Source organism: Rhineura floridana, chromosome 16 (assembly GCF_030035675.1).
Source record: "Rhineura floridana isolate rRhiFlo1 chromosome 16, rRhiFlo1.hap2, whole genome shotgun sequence".
Taxonomy (NCBI): domain Eukaryota; kingdom Metazoa; phylum Chordata; class Lepidosauria; order Squamata; family Rhineuridae; genus Rhineura; species Rhineura floridana.
Window position 1 is genome coordinate 16,278,759 of NC_084495.1, and position 17,797 is coordinate 16,296,555.

A 17,797-nucleotide genomic window follows, 5' to 3' on the forward strand; every position below is an offset into this window, starting at 1 on the left:
CAATGCTATGACTAGATTGTTATTTATTCCCACTTTACCAACACAGATCTGATATTGAGAGAAATGATCTGTACCACATTCAGCTGATCACAGTACAATACCAGCTTCTAAAGGTCCACTTATAGCAGACTTAAAAAAGGGTGAAACCAGTTTAACGAACATGCTTCTCCACAAGGAATTACGGGATTGCAGTTTTATAGGTGAAGAATACACTCTTGGGAAACATAGCCATCTCACAAAACTATTGTTCCCAAGGTTCAAAGGGGGGGGAGGGAGGGAGAGAAAATATTGGAGCTATACAAATGATGTCAGAAGCTCCAAACAGATCTTCCTTGCATAATGGAGAGAAAACATGGCTTGGGCCAGATAGATAGTTGTAAGTCACCATAAAAACTAATGCTAAACCTATTTGACAGCACTTAAAAATCTGGCTTGGGAATTCTCATTTTAAACCCTGAAACAGCTTCTACTACCATATCACTTAACACTATCTTCATATGGGCACAGAATGAGATTATGCCAACCGCCTTTTCCATTCCCCCCAAAGCTGACCTGTGTTCTCCCCTGAGCATTTTAGAAAAAAAGTGTTGTTTTGTCATGCCACTTTTAGGAGAGTTTGTACTACTTCTGGAATTCAGGGCCAGGACAAGAATGGTGCAAGTTGATACCCAGATGACTTGTGGACAGTGGGGCATTCTCAAACAGGGCTTAGTGGGAAGTAACAGAAGCGTAATAGTATGGCATGATCCCAGACTTCTCTCCTAAAGAAGGTGACAGAAAAGGGAACAGGGTGTAAAGGCCAACCTCGCCGGGTCTCCAAAAAGGACAGGGGCTCACCTTTCCTAGGAATACACTGAAGGGGAGGTAAGCACACTAGCTGCGTAAATATATTGTTACGACATAAACAAACCACAGTGCATCTTTCGAGGAGTCTTTTTTTTATTAAGATAAATCCAGCAAAATTCCTAACAGTGGGTATATTCCGTCAACCTGCCTTTTTTAAAAAGAATTTTTTGTATTTCATTTAAAAACATGATTACGCTTTTTTATTATTATTATTCTCCAAAATGTGACAAAATAAAACTACATTTGGGATACAACAAGATCTCCAGCTTCTTAGGATTTTTCATGAAAATATCTCACCTTCTTTATAAAAGCAACCCACAGAACCACCGGAATGTCTCACGCAATTATTTTGTGGTTATTTTTTTTAGACCTCCCCACGTTAAGAAACCATACAACATGTAACAAGGGTGAAATTAAAATCTGAAGTCTTGTATGACTTACACACAAAGGGATTATATACTGACAGAAGTCAATAGCTACCACCACTGATTCTTTCCAGGTACCATACAAACTATGACAATCACAAAATTTTAAAAACAATGATTTTTTTGTTGGTTTTTCTGTTGGTTTAAGTCCCAAGTAACTGAGATGAAGATGTTCCATAATTAAATCCATGCTAAAAAAACCTGCATTTATAAAATAGTTGATAAAAATATTCCTCTCTTAACAATACAGTATGGAGGTACGTATACCAAATGATGGAAATGAAGAAGGCTAAATCTGTTACTCGGACTTGGCTTCCTTGTCGTCGGATACTTCAGCATCTGGTGCCTGTCAGTATTTGAAAAAACAAAACAGAAATTACTTCTTTATAGTAGAATAATCCTTTTATGGGAGGGATTCTTGCTCCTATTTTTCCTTTTAAAAAAAAGGCACCAAAAGCTAGTTCACAGAATGTTCTGAATGTACCAGAGCTCAGTTCTTTTCTGTCTCATAGAATGTTGTTTCCCTTCCAATGATAATGAATTATGTACACCAGTGGTGGACCTGTGGACCAGACCCAGCCCACCAAGCCATTTTGACACGCTTTACTTTACTGCCCCGACAAGTTTAACAGCAGCCATGTCAGTGGGCAAGCTTCCACCACTGAGAGCTGAGCAGAGCACTTCAGAAACAGGAAGTTTCCAGAGTGCTGGCGAAACATCATAGCACAGCGGACTACTCCTTCTTGTATTGGAACACTCCAAGCACCTATCAATAACAGCATCCTGCTCAGTGCTGCCACTGAAAATGTGGCCCCTGTAAGAATCAGGAGGTAGAGTCTATAGAACATGTCCTTCTGTTTTGCAATTTCTATGCTGGAGTTCAGCAGCATACAATTGGCCTTTTACTGACCAGATTACCAGGGAGGGCAGTTCAATCTTATGTTAACTATCAGTTGAAACATAAAACCCCCAAAAGTGTCATTGATAGTGGCTAAGTATCTATCAGTAGCAGTCAGGACAACTCACCATCTGATAGTGGAAGGACCATCTCCAGGGACCAACCCAAGATTACTGTACTCCTATATAATTGTTATTATGTCACACTTTTGAACCTATTGTTTTGAGATTCTGTGTACTTTTATTTTTGGTCTGTTGATTGTAATAGATGGACTGACGTAAAGCCCCTACAGCTACAACAGAGGCAGTTTGCAAGGCACCCTGGCAGAAACCACTGCAAGTCACCCAGCTCTGCCATTACTGACAACAGGGGTATGACTTGGAAGCAGAGATGGTGTGTGTGAACTGTACATGTAGTGAATATGTGGTCTATGTGTGTGGTATGTGCAAGTATGTCAAGTGTGTGTGCATGTATGAGACCATGTGGTGGTTTCACACACTGCTGGCATGCAGCCCTTGGAGGATTGACGAACTGCCAATATGTTCCTCAGGCAAAAAAAAAAAAAAAAATTAGCCACCCCACCTGTACAAATTCCCATCCAAAAAGAATAGCAAAAGCACAATGCACCCACAATGTGTGTCCTATGTTCTTTCATCCTTCTTGAAGTTTGCTTCTCCCTCTCACACCTGGAGATGCCTGACCAGTGCTGACAGGCTTTCAATTCCAAGCTGTCTAGAGCCCTGAACAGGAGCACTTCCCTAAGGGGTGTGAATAAGCTGCAACATTTTGCAGCAGATCCCACTTGTATTTCCATATATGCCTATTCCACCAAACTTATGCAGGCAATTAAGATGTCTTTTTGCAATAGTTAACCTTTGTTTTAATGTATTTTAAATATTTTTATTATAGTTTTAAAGTTGTAAACCGCTTTGATGTTTTTAAACAAAATAGCGCTGTACAAATATATTTATAAATAAATAAAATAAAACAGAGAAAGGCTGTTCCAACTATGAATAGCTTAGGCCTTATTCCTATTTCTTCCCAAAGAAAATCCCCCTTCCAATTACATAAAACAAAGGCCAGCGGCCACCCTTCCCTTCCGATGGTTGCTTTCTTCTTCTAAGCCTGCAACTATAAAACAGACTAAGAAGTTAAAGTCACTACACACAGAGATAATTCAGATCCCACTCGGGGGGGGGCATGACCCCATGTGCTACAGCCTTTCAAAATGCAGGTGGAAGACTGCATGTTTTAATGCCCACCCACATCAATCACTTTACAGGTGGAAAGCTAGTAATTTAGAGAGAAGGCAAGGCTAAAACCCTTCTACTTGACATGCTACCTACCTTTCCATATGCATAGGCTTTTAAAAAATGTGGGCACTGGCAACCACAAATCTCTTCCTGACGACCACTTGCCCAATTCCAACATGATGTGAGATCCACCCCATTCCCCAACTTCTCTGCACACTGCAAAGAATTCAGAGGGGAGCAGGAAATGCTTGCCAGCAGAAAAAGCAGTGCTCATAGTCCACCCCACGCTCCCTAGTCTTCTTGCATGTGCAGGGGACCGGAAAGAGCGGCCATCCTCTCTTTTTGTGCTTTAAGGTGGCACAGAAGCAGCAAGAACAACGTGCCAGAGACCTTGGGTGAATGAGGACTAATAAACAGTTGTATACCAATCAAAATTTTGTAGGCCAGAGTGCCAAACTAGCTGTACTACATCCTTTTGGAATGGGTTCTCAGAACTTCAGGATTTTTACTACCTCGTTAGTTTTGGTATCTCCATTCTCAGAGTGGTTTTCTTCTTTAGCATCTTCTTGTTTAGTTTCATCTTTTCCTTTGGCTCCCTTCTTCCCTTTTGCTGCTACCTTTTTGTCCTCTTTTTTATCATTTGCTCCTTTTTCTTTCTGTTAGAGGAATCGTATTTAGAAAAATGGAATAGTAAGTTTGTATTTTACTATCAATTTTCAATGACCTGGATTCTAAGCCTCCAATAAAAATATCTAAAAGCATCAACTCCATACTGGAAGAGAGTTCTGTCTTTATTACTACTATGTAAAGTGTAAAATTAAAAGAAAAAAACCTCACTGTTGATGGGATAACAATTAATTTCCCCTTAGAACATGTGTTAAGTACCATCCATGTTCACACACAGCATTAAAAAGAAAAGGTCAATATATTTTTCATACTCTAAAAAAATCCTGCCCCCCATATGCTTTACGTAAGTCACTTGGTCCTGGTCTATCTGGACAGCAAAACGAAGTGGTAGGATTCTGAGGTGGTAAAATAGACTGTACCACTTCAGACTTCAGATAGCGTTTGTTTTTGTTTGTTTTTAAAAAGCTCCCTTCTGCAAAAATCTGGCATATTTGAAAAACAGCCTGTAGCCCAACTTCACTGCTGCTATGTTCTAAAACGAACATGTACAGCTAAAGTACTTTCAAGAATTTACACAACGCCCATCAAGGAAAGCTTTTACTCATGCTTTCGTACAATGTCATCGGCATATTTAGATGGCAAATGCAATGAAAACCTGCTAGATTAACAACTGTGTGTGTGTGTGTATAATCAAGACATTTTAGAACTAAATGTACCACAATCCTAATCTGCCCTCTATGCAGAAATCCTGGAAAATTGCCTTCAGGCCTTCTTCAGCAGTGTCACTGGGTTAATACATTTATAAGAGTTGCTGTTTACCATCCCATTTGGATAAAGATATGATCTACAAGACAGCAGCCAGGGAAAATCAGAACAAAGTATGTAAGTCTATTGCTGTTCCTTGATAAGGTGGTATTTAATTGAAAGTAATTATAATGAACCTGATTCAATCAGATAGTACTTTTGGTTTGTCTTTAACTGGCTCTCTTGCTCTTGTAATGCTTAGACATTTGGTTATTTTGAGGCACATTTAGGTTGAGCTTCTTGGATATATTCTCTCTTGTGGTGAACATTGTTTGAAACAATCCATGGCTTTAAATTAGAGGTTCCCAAGCTTCACTCAGGTGGTCTGTGGCATATCCACATTAAATATTCACACTGATTTGTAACTGTATTTTTATTGCTTTTATTTTTTATAATGCATTTTATTGTGTTACTTACTCTTTGAATTCTATGGAATGCAAATTGTAATACAATAAATATAATGTAAGAAATAAAATAAGCAATAAAAATACAATTAAAGATCATACAGCATCTAGCACAGAATATTACAACTGTTACAGCAGGCAGAAAAATCACTGTGGTCCAATCAAGACCATCAGCAATTTTCAAGTGATCCATGGGGGAAAAAGTTGGGGAACCGCTGTTTTCAATAAATTTATATTTAACCTGGAAGTGCCTTAAATGTAGTGAAAGGGGTCTTGTCATCTTTTATTTGCCAATTAACTACTGGCAAGATCTAATGGGGAGAACCAAGCAGAGGCATTCATAACAGTCAATGTCTTCCCCAACCTTGGTAAGATATGCATCCTTTGCTGCAGGGCTGGAGTCGGAAGCAATTTTGGGTGGAGTCGGTAGAAATGTACCGACTCCGACTTCAAAATAAAAACTTTTAACATTATAACAATATATGGTAACAGGGCTGTGGAGTCGGAGTCGTAAGCAATTTTGGGTGGAGTTGGAGTCTGAGAGTAGAAAAATAGAGGAATCCGAGCCAAAGGTTTGGTATACTGACTCCACAGCCCTGCTTTGCTGTTACCCCACTGAGTTTTCTATAGGGCACACAAAATTGTAACTGTCCATCTTTCTTCCTTACTAGCACAATAGATGCTACCCAGGGATTCATACTCTGTATAATATTGGCATCCAACATCTATAATTTAGATGTCTAATAAGTATAACCATACACCACTTTCCCTTCTCTGTGTTATTATTAATCGCATTTGTACACACACAAACACCATTCTTCTTCTAACAAGCTCACAGTAGCATACATAAATGTGGACTACCCCATTTTATCCTCACAACAACTTTGTGATGTAACCAGTGGGGCCACCCAGTCAGTGTTATGGCCAAATGGAGACTTGAACTCTGATCTTTCCCAACTAACCCACAACAATCTAACCCCAACACCATTAACATTTGCTGCCCCTGCCCTGTAACCACCCCCAGCTCACAATCTTGCTAGGACATTTACTGGCAGATTGCCTGCAAAGTGACTGTCCTGCCCACTGAGTTTTCCAGTATGTCAAGTGTTAAAAATTAAGCACCAAGCTTCTTGCTTCAACAGCCTTGGCACAATCCTCCAAGGTTGGTAAGGATCTGGTAACTCTTCTAGACCAGTATCCCAAGACATGCTGATTGGAGAATAAAGGAAAATGTTATTTGGGGTTAGGGGAATTATGGAAAATTCCATGGTGTATTAGGTTTCAAGCTAGGATAATGTTGTGGCTATTTATCAGAGACTCTTTCTGCCTCATCTCTGCTACTGGTTAGTTCTTGAACATGTGAACAAATCAAAGCACAACTCAAGAATTATGTAAGGATAAATAGCACAAATCAGATCTGAATTTCATGTCCTGATAATACAGGGTTACCCAAGTGTGCATTCTCTATAAATCTTCAAATCCCAGAAGCCAGAATGATGTAGGGGTTAGAGGAAGGCTATTGTTCCCATGAAACTTACTGGATGACCTTGAGCCTGTTATTCTTGGCCTAACCTACTCAAGAGGTTTGTTGTGAGGATAAAACACAGAACCACCATGTATACCTTGCAGGATGGGTGGGACTCAAATACAATAATATATTTTAGCATTTCCCTGTTTTACTCAAGGCTGATACCTGGGAATCCGTTTTTCCTCCTAGCCTTGCACTATAGTGTGGTTTTGGAACCTTGTTCCAAAAAACTTAAGGAGGTCAACAACAAACTTGCCCATTGTAATGTCAAAGGGAGTTTTGGATGCATTCTAGGGGCAACTTAGCACACAGACTGAGGTGGGTTCTAAAATAATGTACAGAAGGTCCTCTGTAAAGTACAGGAAGTTTCATGCCAAATGTACTAGCATTCCTCTGTAGGCAAACTGATATAGAGAGGGTTCCCTGAAGAAGTGTAAAGCCACTGCTTTATAGCACGGGTTTTCAACAGGTGACTTTCAGAATGTTGAGAAGAAGGGCAGGATATAAATTTAATAAATAATAAGAACTTAAGGTCCCCAATTAGATCCAAAGTCCATCTTGTTCAGAATCCTGCATCCCACACTGACCGGTCAGATGTCCACGGTAGTGGTGGACCAAGGGGGTCACCAACAGACTAGACAAGAATATGATGGCCATCCCTTGTTTGACCTCCAGCAAGTGGTACTGAGACTGCCTCTTAATATGGAATTCCCATTTTTTAAATTATTATAATTAATTGGATTTCCTACACGCCTTTCACCAAAAGATTCCAGGGCAGACTACAACAATATAAAAATCAAATATTAAAACCACTTAAATTTAGAGTCCGAAGAGGATCCATGCACCTGGGTGAAGAGGTGTGTCTTCAGCATACGGCAGAAGCGATACAGTGAAGGTGACAGACATACTTCTGTGGGGAGGGAATTCCACAGCTTAGGGGCTGCCACAGAGAAAGTCCTCTCCCAAGCCTCCATTCCCCACACTTCTGAGGATGGTGGAATTACCAAGAGGACTCCCTCTGCTGATCTTAACACCCAACGGGGTCTGCAGGGAGGGAGGTGGCCTTTCACATATTTAGGGCCTAAGTAGTTTAGGGCTTTAAATGCTAACATGAGCACTTTGAATCAGGCCTGGGGAAAAACTGGCAACGAGCACAGCTGGTTTTACAACAGAAGTTATGTGAGTTGGAACCCTAGCCAGTAATCTGAAGTTGAAGTTTGAGTTATGTTCAAGGGCTGCCCCATACAGAGTGCACTGCAATAACCCAATCTGCAAATTTCCAGAGTATGGCACACAGGGAGTTTCAGTGCCATGACCTGGCCTGAAACCAGACTGAAGTGGGTCCAGACAGTAATTTTCCTGCAAAAATGTCTGAAGCTGGATCACATCACCGTCTTGAGCATCTTGTTTAAAAAGAGGATATTTGCCAGCGGGTGCTAATTGTTAAGCACTTATGGGTCCAAGGAAGTTCCCTTAAGGAGGGGAGACACCACCACTTTCTTCAAGGTAGACAGTACCTCCCCCTCCCCTAATGAAGCATTAATCACTCCCTGGACCCACCTAATCAGCTTTGGCTATCTCTAAGGAGCCAAGATGGTCAAGAGTCAACACGGCAGGTGGTCAACCAAATCCCTGTAAGCATCCTGTTAACATCCTGAGACCCCAATAGTCTAAAGTGATCCAGCATACATGGAATAGTGATCTGGACACCTCCATTGGACTTGCTACAACTGTGGTATCCAGTTCTGAGCAAATATATTCCTAAAGTACCACACAAAATTGTCACAGCAGATTTCCAAGGGTGTCAGAGAAACTCTGTCCCGGCACGATGACAAAAGCCCATTCACCGACTCAAAAACACTCTGCCCGATGGCTGTCTGTGGACACATTGGTGACGGTGAAGTAATGCACTCTCACCCATGTTTGGTTAGGTTCAGACTGGGATTTATGCCACTTGTGCTGTAGTCATTGGCCCTCTTGTTTCATCGCATGCAGGTTACCAAACAAAGGCAACCTGCACTCCACAAACGATGACAAAGGCAATCAGAAGCGATTGTGACAATGGCATTCTCAGCTATCAGAGTTAATTGCTACTGATAGCCTGTCAACCACACATTTATCAACACCTTTATAGCAGGGGTGGGAAATCTGTCCCCCTCCAGATATCACTGGACTACAACTCCTATCATCCCTGTTCATTGGCAATGTTATCTGTGGCTGATGGGAGTTGAAGTCTGACATCACCTGAAGAGCCACAGGTTCTCCAGCCTTGCTTTATAAAGAGTCCAAGAAGAACCCTGCTGAATCAGACCAAGGGGGTCTATCAAGTCTAGCATCTTGTTTCCCAATACTGGCCAGCCAAGATGCTTCTGGGACACTCTCAAGCAGGGCATGAAGGCAATAGATCTCTTCCACTGTTGCCTCCCCATGGAGCTGCACATTAACTTTGCAGTTCAGTTAACTGGACAACATAAATTTAGATGTTTGGCAGTTTGGACTGAACATTAAAATGAATTCAGGCGTATTATTTACAGGAAATCCAGGGTGTGAATTCAGCAGCTTTGCTAGCTGAAATCTGCAGTCCCCCAAAATGCCCCTCAGCAAGCAAAACAGGAAACCTAGTACTAGACTGAAGCTAAATCCCCAAAATCATGGTGCGTTCATAACCATTAAGAAAAAAGGTGGCTGTGCCACTGCACCCAACAGCACCTTCTGGAGTAGTGGAACTATCCAAAGAACAGTTTGAGCCAGACCTGTATTTAAGCACTTGCTCGGCTGCCATAGGCAACAAGGAATTGCATGTAGGCAAGTTAGTGGGCTGGTGGAGAAAGGGCAACAGGTTACAGTCCTATACTCAAGGAGAACACAACATGGTATCCTTCAGATGCTCTTGGCTTACAACTCTCATCATCCCTTACCTGTAGCCAGGCTAGCAGGGACTGATGAACTTTTGAGTCCAACAACATCTGGAGGGCACCATGTTGACTACCTTTGCATATGTACTGAATAGGGAGTTACATTCCATTGAAATCTGTGGATCTGTCTTCCAAATGGGCAAACACAGGATCACACAGTCAGGCTTTATTTCAACTGGAGTTGAGAACAAAAGACCTATGGATGTTTTAAGTAAATGCTGACGTTTTGAACCTTCACCAGAACTATTTTTCTGGAAAAGCACAAGCAGTTGTATGGACAAGAAAGCACACTGATAGGTTACAGTTATTCTAGCTTTTTTAAAAAAGCCCCCCCCCCGCTTTTTTTTTTTTACTATTTACCTTAGATGCTGCCTTTTTGGGCTTTGGCTCTGGTTTAGGTGGAGCAGGTTTCTGCAAGAGAAAAATGCAGATGCACATTATATCATAAAAGGAATCCAGCAGTCCTAACCCTTCAGGTTGCTCTAATCAGCTCAAAAAGCCTGTTGCTTTCACTTTTTTTAAAAAAACCCAAAGTTTCTTGCTCTTGTGGTTGTGATGATAGGCTTCAAATATGTGGCTTTTATACAGTGAAATCTCAGAAGCCAGTGACGGGTCTGTGAAGATTTTTTCCCAGTGGTCAGCAACCTTTTTTGCCCCTCCTTTAAGTAGCAGAAAGATCCTCCGTGGCACAGAGTGGTAAGCGGCGGTAACGCAGTTGAAGCTCTGCTCACGGCCGGAGTTCGATTCCAAAGGAAGGAGGAAGTCAAATCTCCGGTAAAAGGGGTTGAGGTCCACTCAGCCTTCCATCCATCCGTGGTCGGTAAAATGAGTACCTGGCATATGCTGGGGGGTAAAGAAAGGCTGCGGAAGGAACTGGCAATCCCACCCCATATATACGGTCTGCCTAGTAAACGTCGCAAGACGTCACCCTAAGAGTCGGAAACGACTCGCACTATAAGTGCGGGGACACCTTTACCTTTTTAAGTAGCAGAAGCAGAATAAATTATGCAAAATAAGTTGCATGCAAATTTGCATCATTAATGGAAGCCTTGGAATCCAGTTGCTTTGTTATTCTTATGGTGCAAATTCTGGCTTATTTTGGTGAAGAGCATGGTGTTGTTTTATGTGCAGATTATGTATAGATCTGGACCTCATCCACAAGGGGCTCCTCCCACTCAAGCCCTACTGTAGGGATCACCAACATAGCATTTGTGGGCATCTATGCTCCCCACTTCTGAAATTCGGCATGAAAGAAGTATTCTACTGTGGCCAACAGAAAAAGCTGCAGTGTGTGCTTGACTGCAGGATGGTGGTTTGCAAATGTGCCCATGTACCAAAAAGGTTGGCAACCCTACTGTAAGGAACGGCAGTTACCTAAGAGCACTTGTGCATTCTGTTCTGTAAGTCCTGTTGTGTTTAATGGGTCTTGTGCAGAAGAAGTATGTTATTTTGTTGGCAATAATCAAAACTTGGACTTAGCTCTGAAGTCTCAGTGCATCAAGGTTTACCAGTGGAAGCATTTGGGTTTCAGAAATGTACACTACAGCTCTGTCTAGCATATCAGTTGGACTATAATTCCCATCAGTCCCAATCACATAGCCAATGGCCAGGGATGCTGCAAGTTCTACTTCAGCAACATCTGGAAAGCGCCAGGTTTGGGGAAGGCTAGTCTATAGGTTGTTTTTGAGCAACACTGCTCCACATTTTACTTTACTGTCCATGAAGAAATAACAACAGTGACCTGTCTAAGCACCTCTGTTCCAATTCTGAGATGCAATGGCACAAAAGAAAGTGTTTTGGCTGTGAACCCCAGAATATAGAACCAAATCCCTACACAGGTTCCTTCACTAGTCACTTTTAGACAGGTAGTGAAAATAGCTTTATTTTGCAAAGTATTTTTAAGACAGATTGCCTTTTGCTCACTGCTGTCTTGCCGACCCGGCATTTATATTATTTGTTTGTTTTAAATTGTTCTTTTTATTGCTTGTTGTTGCAGTGCTTAGCCGCTGTGACTATAACTGATACGGAAAAACAGGATAGGTTTTTTGGGCATGAATACATTGTTAATAAGCAGCTCAACTTACACAATCTCCTGGCAAGTTTGTTTTACATTTTCTTGCTCCCGTTCTATGGCACTGATTGCCACTTGAGGGTGTGAGGAAGTGCACAGCGTAAGTTGAAGTAGTCTCTATGGAGGGAGAGTGAAGTCCTATAGGGGCCATAGCTCAGTGGTAGAACATCTGCTTTGCATGCAGAAGGTCTCAGGTTCAATCTCTGGCATCTCCAGGTAGGGCTGGGAAAGATTCTCTGCCTGAAACCCTGGACAGCCGCTGCCAGTCAGTGTAGACAATACTGAGCTAGATGGACCAACTGTCTGACTCACATAAGGCAGCTTCCTATGTCTATGTAGGGCTACCATTTTCAATAGCAGCACTTTGTCCTTTATGAAACGTGGTGCTGCCTGAGGACCATGAATTGAGTTTATGGCTAGGATGAGATCTGAACCAGAGATTTCCAGATTCATGGCTCGTATTCTTAGCCACTACATTACCTCTGTTCTCATGAGACATCGTACAGAGAAAGGCTCTTTGGCAGATGCCATTACCAAGCAGTTTGAAGTCTCTCTAGACTTATCAGCAGTAACACTGTGGAAATATGCCATAGAATAAAAGTAATAGGAGGGCTACTCACAGCAGATAATCTAGCTGATCGTCTCTTTGGCTGCACAAAAGAAAAAAAAATAAGTCAGTAAAATGGAAAGTCAGCTCCCTTCTCCCTTAAACACAAAATTCGTAGAAATATGAAATAAAAAATTAAAGCTGTCATACTCCATATCCATAGGTTAGGGTTGTACCACAGTGCAAAATCTGTAATATAGCATTGAATTATTGCTAAAACCGGATTGGTTCACATGTAATTATTTCAGTCTAATGTACCAGTAGTGTCAGATTTTTTCAGATCGAGGAGCCAACTTTAACCCAAACATGCATTTAGGAAACCATTTCTTAATGTTTGTTCATATATTTGCATGGTGGGTGAGCTGCTGTTGTGACCCACCTTGGATCAGGCCAGGACCCAGTAGTGGATCCCAACCCACCAGCTGAAGACCAGTGCAATAAGCTATGGTTTACTGGAGCAAGAATGAACATTGTATATTCCTTCTTCCCCACTCTTGCATGCCAGAAAGCTAAACTGTTGTCGTTTGTTAAACCACAGTTTCCCATTATGTCTGAATCAGGAAACTGTGGTTTAGTCTGACTACAAATCAGGATATGACACCAGGATCTTAACAAAACTCAGAATTTTTGTGTTACAGTGCATAAGAGAAGGGAAGAGAGTGCACATGGATACAATGCTAGACCTCAGTCCAGTTAAACATGGTTTACTGAACTGGGATACGGACATGTGAAATAAATCATTTGCCCAGTTCACTAATGTAACTAATGGGAAACCATTTTTTCCCAGTAAGAGAACAAGCCACAGCGAACCTTGGGTCTACACATACTCTTCTCTACACCTGTGAGGAGTAACTGCTTTATGCTTTTGATTTTAAACCACAGTTCCCTGTGACATCTGAACTCAGTGTTCAAACTATGGTTTGAAACATACTAGGGTCAGCAACCCCCATTTGATCCTGATTTGATCTCACTAATCACAATTTAAACAAGCAACACAGTTTAGACATGACAGGAAATTGTGATTAATTTAAAGTTGAACGTGAAAGTTTTCAATCTCCTCCTTGCAGACACAGAAGAGGAGAGGGACATATACATGCCTTAGGATCCCTGCACCTTATAGCAGGAAACCATGGTTTCTCATGTATCAACTAAGCCGATCTGTAACACTATGGAGAAAAAAATGGGGAAAAGGGAGATTGCCATTTTTAAAGTTGTTGCCGTTTCCCCAATGTTATGATGCAAGATTACCATGGTACAACAGGTTCCTCTGTAAAAGTATATTGCTGGCATAACTCAGTTTTCAGGTATACAACAAAGTGCAGACTTCAGTATGCAGTGTTAACGCACTTGGGACGGGAATGGATGTGGTATTAGCCTGCATCCTTTATATTCTGCAACATATCCCAGTGGCCACAGACCTGCTAGATGTTGCCCTAGCCCCAAGCCAGATTCTCTAATTTATTTATTGCTGAAGAGCCGTGCAAGGGGCCTGAGAAAGGGCGGCATCCTGTTACAGCAGTGGGCTGTCATAGGTCGCTCCTGTTCCTCTTAAGACTCCATGGCTGCTAAATGTTGCTGAGGACATTGGTGTGAGGATTCCGTCCAATGCCAACCCATCCCTGTGCAAGACCAGCAAAGGAAAATTATGCATCTGCCTCAAGGTTTTGGCACAGGCCCCCTGAGAACTAGCACAGATATAAACTAGAGGGTGGAGAGAATAAGAATTACATTGTTAGAACAATATGGGATTTAAGAACATACCTCCTCCTTTACCTCACCTTCAGCTGCAGCCTATTGAGAAAAGAAAATACAAGATATTTGCTTCTCTTTTATTTTCATAAAAGGACACCAGAAGGCTTTGAGACTCATCACATTTGCCAAACTAGAAGGGCCTGTTAAACGTGGAACTGACAGCCACTATTTTGAGCATGGAGTTCAAAAGCAGCATGCAGTGTGAGCGTTACCGGGGGTAAAAAGGAACACAATAAAACTCAAAATTGATCAAACTGATCACAGATACCGTTCCCCCTCTTATTCTGACATTTAGTTATGCAGGCAGGACTTTCCTACCATCCCTCACTGCGTGCTTGGGCAAAAAAAGAAAAGCCAGAGGAATTTCTGCCCGTATCAGATGTTGCGAGATGCATGCAGAAAATTAATGAATGGAGCTGCTCCTTCCCCTCACAACTGCAATTTTGCTGCAGGTCAGGCCTTCACTGTTCTAAGCTCACCTTAAATTCCCAGACTACAATTCCCACAATGCTTCAGGAAGCCAATTTGCTTTGTACGTCATCGCGTCAAGTGCGTCCCAGACTTGTTTTGTTTTAAAAAAGGAGATTCCCGCCAAATTACCTGCAACAAGGTCATTATGAGCTTTTTGCAAGGACACGGACGCATTCCCGTTTCCCACAGCAGACGCGGGCTCCGGAGAGGAGGCAACCGCGATAAACTAAACGCCGTTGCAGAACTGAGGCTTCGGCTTTACATACGCAGGAAGAGTGAACTCCTTGCAAACTGGGTTAGCCGCCCCCCCCCGCGCGCGAAATAAAATGAAATCTCTGCCTTAATTGCACGGACGAATCAAAATACAGGTGGCTTCATAACGAAGCGGCAGATGGTTTAAGCCCCTTTTTGCATCCAACCGTTTATTTATTTGCAGAAAAGTAATGGGGGGTGGGGGAGGAAGACAACCCCTCCTCCCTAAGTTCCATTCAGCAGCCACGGTCGGAAATCCCGGGCAGCCTCTCTTGCCTGCAAGGGCAGTTTTCAAAACTCTGCGCCGCCTAATGGCTCCCAATCACCATTGCACAACCATCTGGTATGACAAGAAGTAGGAGGAAGGACGGGGGGGGAGGAAGAACAAAAGGCAAAACGCAGAAGAGACCCCCCAATCTTTCAAAGCAGCGGCCCAAACTGCGCCGAGATCTCCCCTCAAATGATTATGCAGGCTTACACTGGAGGCAACTCGACAGAGGTTGCGTTTGGATTTATTTTCATTTTTCGACAAGGACAGAGAAACAGAGGGCTTCCCGTGCCTTTGCCTGCGATCTCCATAGGGGCAGCAGCAGCACTATGGCTGTTAGTAATCCAGCATGGAGACACCACCGACCTGCCTTCGTTTTCCAAACAAACCGCCCGAAACTCAACTCAGTTTGGTCCCCGGCTTATCCACATCTCCTTTTTCTACGCGATTCGCCTCAAGCTTCAGCGCCGCTTTACGGCATGCATAGACATATTAAAACGATCCATTAGAAAACAATCCTTAACACACACCGGCGCGCGCGCGTGCAAACCAATACATTTCCCTTTTTCTTCCCTCCCGCAAACGGGTTTTCTTACGCTTCCCTCCGTTCCTCCACCCCCCGTATAATTTTATTTGTTTCCTTACCTTTCTTTTGGGCATAGTTGAACCTTAATAGTTGATTGCGAAAACAAGAGGGAAATAGAGAGATGTGTATTTTTTTAAAAAAAAATAATTGAAAATGCAGCCACCCTCCCCTCCCAACAAATTAAAAAAAGCACCGCGCGCAAAACAAACAACCCCTTTTTTGAAAAGGCTTGGTTTTTCTAAAAAAAAAATTGTTTGTTTGTTTGTAAAACTGTATGAGAGACCAAGACTTAATTGCAGCGGTAAAAACGGAACCCCCCAAAAAAGAAATTTAAATACATATATATATATATATATATATATATATATTCCCCCCTCTTTATTGCAAACAGTAAAATACACCAACACTCAACCAAACTGCATGAATGGGGAGCGCGAGATGGGTCCAGGCTGTGAGTGATCCACTCCTTGGCCAATGGGAGACCCGGGCAAGAACAGGGGAAGGTGGTGGTTGTGGGGCTCGGACGAGAGGCGGAGCTGGACTCTTAGCGCGAGAAAGACACTCGCGCGCACATACGGGGGAAGAGCCCTGCACGCACGTCTATGCTGCTGTCTTTACGCTGCCTGCGCGGGCGAGCGGCCCTTAAACGCGCTTCCTGAATAGCGTTACCTTCACGGCGTAGTGTAGAAGTCTCTGTAGTTGTGGTTCCTTCCTCTGCAAGCCTTTGCTGCCCCTTCTTCTTAATATTGTTCTAAAAATAAGACAGCCGTGGGACAGCTTGGGCACTCGCACAGCCCCCAAATAACGCCGTTAGGTGCTATGGAGCCCCTTTGAGAGGGAGGGGGAGTTTTGCCAGGTGTCCCTGTGCGGGACCCTGCCCCTGCAATGCAAATGCTTTCTAGCAGCCCTAAAAAGTTTCCCTGAAAGTTGGCCAAGGCTGGCGGTGCGCCTGAATGTGCCGAGACTGTTTAGCAGAGCACCGGCAACATGGCTGCTCAGGCACCTTCCTTGCCTCTGCAAAGCGGGAGGGGGGGAGGGAGAAAGGGTGCAAGTCGGCAGGGGGGGGGGAGAAGAGAAGCAGCCGCTTGTGGGGTGGCTCTGTGCGGCAAAGGCCTGCTCCAGAACAGCGCGACGATTGCCCGGGGTCATAGCCCCCAGCAGTTGGTTTGCCTTTGTCAGGGCTTTAAAAAAAATAGAGGAGGGGGAAAGGAATTTGTGTAGACCTTGGAATCGGGCGAAAGGTGGTTCTCAAGCCACAACACCTCTCCATATTTTTTAAAAAAACAAAAAGTTACCGTTGGTACAAACAGATATGCATATACCTCGGTCCTAATAAGAAACACCTTTATTGTTGAAAAAATGGACTGCCTTCAAGTCGATTCTGACTTACGGGCAACCCTATGAATAGGGTTTTCATGGTTAGCGGTATTCAGAGGGAGTTTACCATCGCCTTCCTCTGAGGCTGAGAGGCAGTGACTGGCCCAAGGTCACCCAGTGAGCTTCATGGCTGTGTGGGGATTCGAACCCTGGTCTCCTAGGTCCTAGTCCAGCACTAACCACTACACCACGCTGCCTCTACCTTTATTGTTAGCCTCATCCTAATTGCACCTCTACAGAATTAATGATGCACATTCCCACGTTAATAGGCTTAAGATTGCAGGTGCCTTTCAAGGAAAATTCTGTCAGGTTACAGAACTTGGTTTTTTTTAAAAAAAAAATAGGTCCAGCTTTTTTTTTGTTAACTCCCATGTTTTCTTGGAGCTGAATCTGACTTGCTAACCATACTAACTTGGAAGAGGCAACCCCATTATTTCTGTGTAAGCATGATTTCAGACTGAAATGTGAATATGCTGAGGACTGTGATGTATGTGCCTAACAGGGCTGTCAACTTTGATTTTCAGAAATGAGCATTTTGGGAGCAGTATTTCTGAGTCTGTTGAGAATGCCTTTTCTTATCCTGAGGAATAATGCTGTTTTCCCCAAAAGGCTGAAAGCTAAGGGCAGAGGGCTTTTTGTTTGAGAAAGGGGCCTGTTTCTGGTTTCTTTTTTTCTTTTTCTTTTTTAAAGCCTGAGGTCATAGGAGGACAAAT

General features: G+C 42.8%; 1 protein-coding gene across 7 annotated transcripts; it reads right to left on the reverse strand.

The window, feature by feature from the left end:
* Nucleotides 1-921: 921 nt before the first annotated feature.
* Nucleotides 922-16,714, reverse strand: HMGN5 (high mobility group nucleosome binding domain 5). Of its 7 annotated transcripts, none has more exons than XM_061598621.1 (7): nt 16,377-16,714; nt 15,767-15,789; nt 14,140-14,169; nt 12,392-12,421; nt 10,061-10,111; nt 3,935-4,078; nt 922-1,617 (listed from the first exon to the last, which is right to left on the reverse strand). In XM_061598621.1, exons 2-7 carry the CDS (start codon nt 15,779-15,781, stop codon nt 1,570-1,572), a joined length of 318 nt encoding a protein of 105 aa, XP_061454605.1. In that variant the 5' UTR covers nt 15,782-15,789; nt 16,377-16,714; the 3' UTR covers nt 922-1,569. The 7 variants fall into 7 exon arrangements, with proteins under 7 accessions (XP_061454605.1, XP_061454602.1, XP_061454606.1 ...); XM_061598618.1 differs by lacking the exon at nt 16,377-16,714 and adding an exon at nt 16,120-16,236; XM_061598622.1 differs by lacking the exon at nt 16,377-16,714 and adding an exon at nt 16,125-16,234.
* Nucleotides 16,715-17,797: the final 1,083 nt, after the last annotated feature.

Coding starts and splice junctions, on each gene's coding strand:
- HMGN5 (XM_061598617.1), bottom strand. CDS start 14,775: ATGCGTCCGTGTCCTTGCAAAAAGCTCATAATGACCTTGTTGCAG. Junction 12,422..14,139: donor AAGGTGAGGTAAAGGAGGAG/GTATGTTCTTAA, acceptor TCTTTTGTGCAG/CCAAAGAGACGATCAGCTAG. Junction 10,112..12,391: donor GATCAGCTAGATTATCTGCT/GTGAGTAGCCCT, acceptor TTTCTCTTGCAG/AAACCTGCTCCACCTAAACC.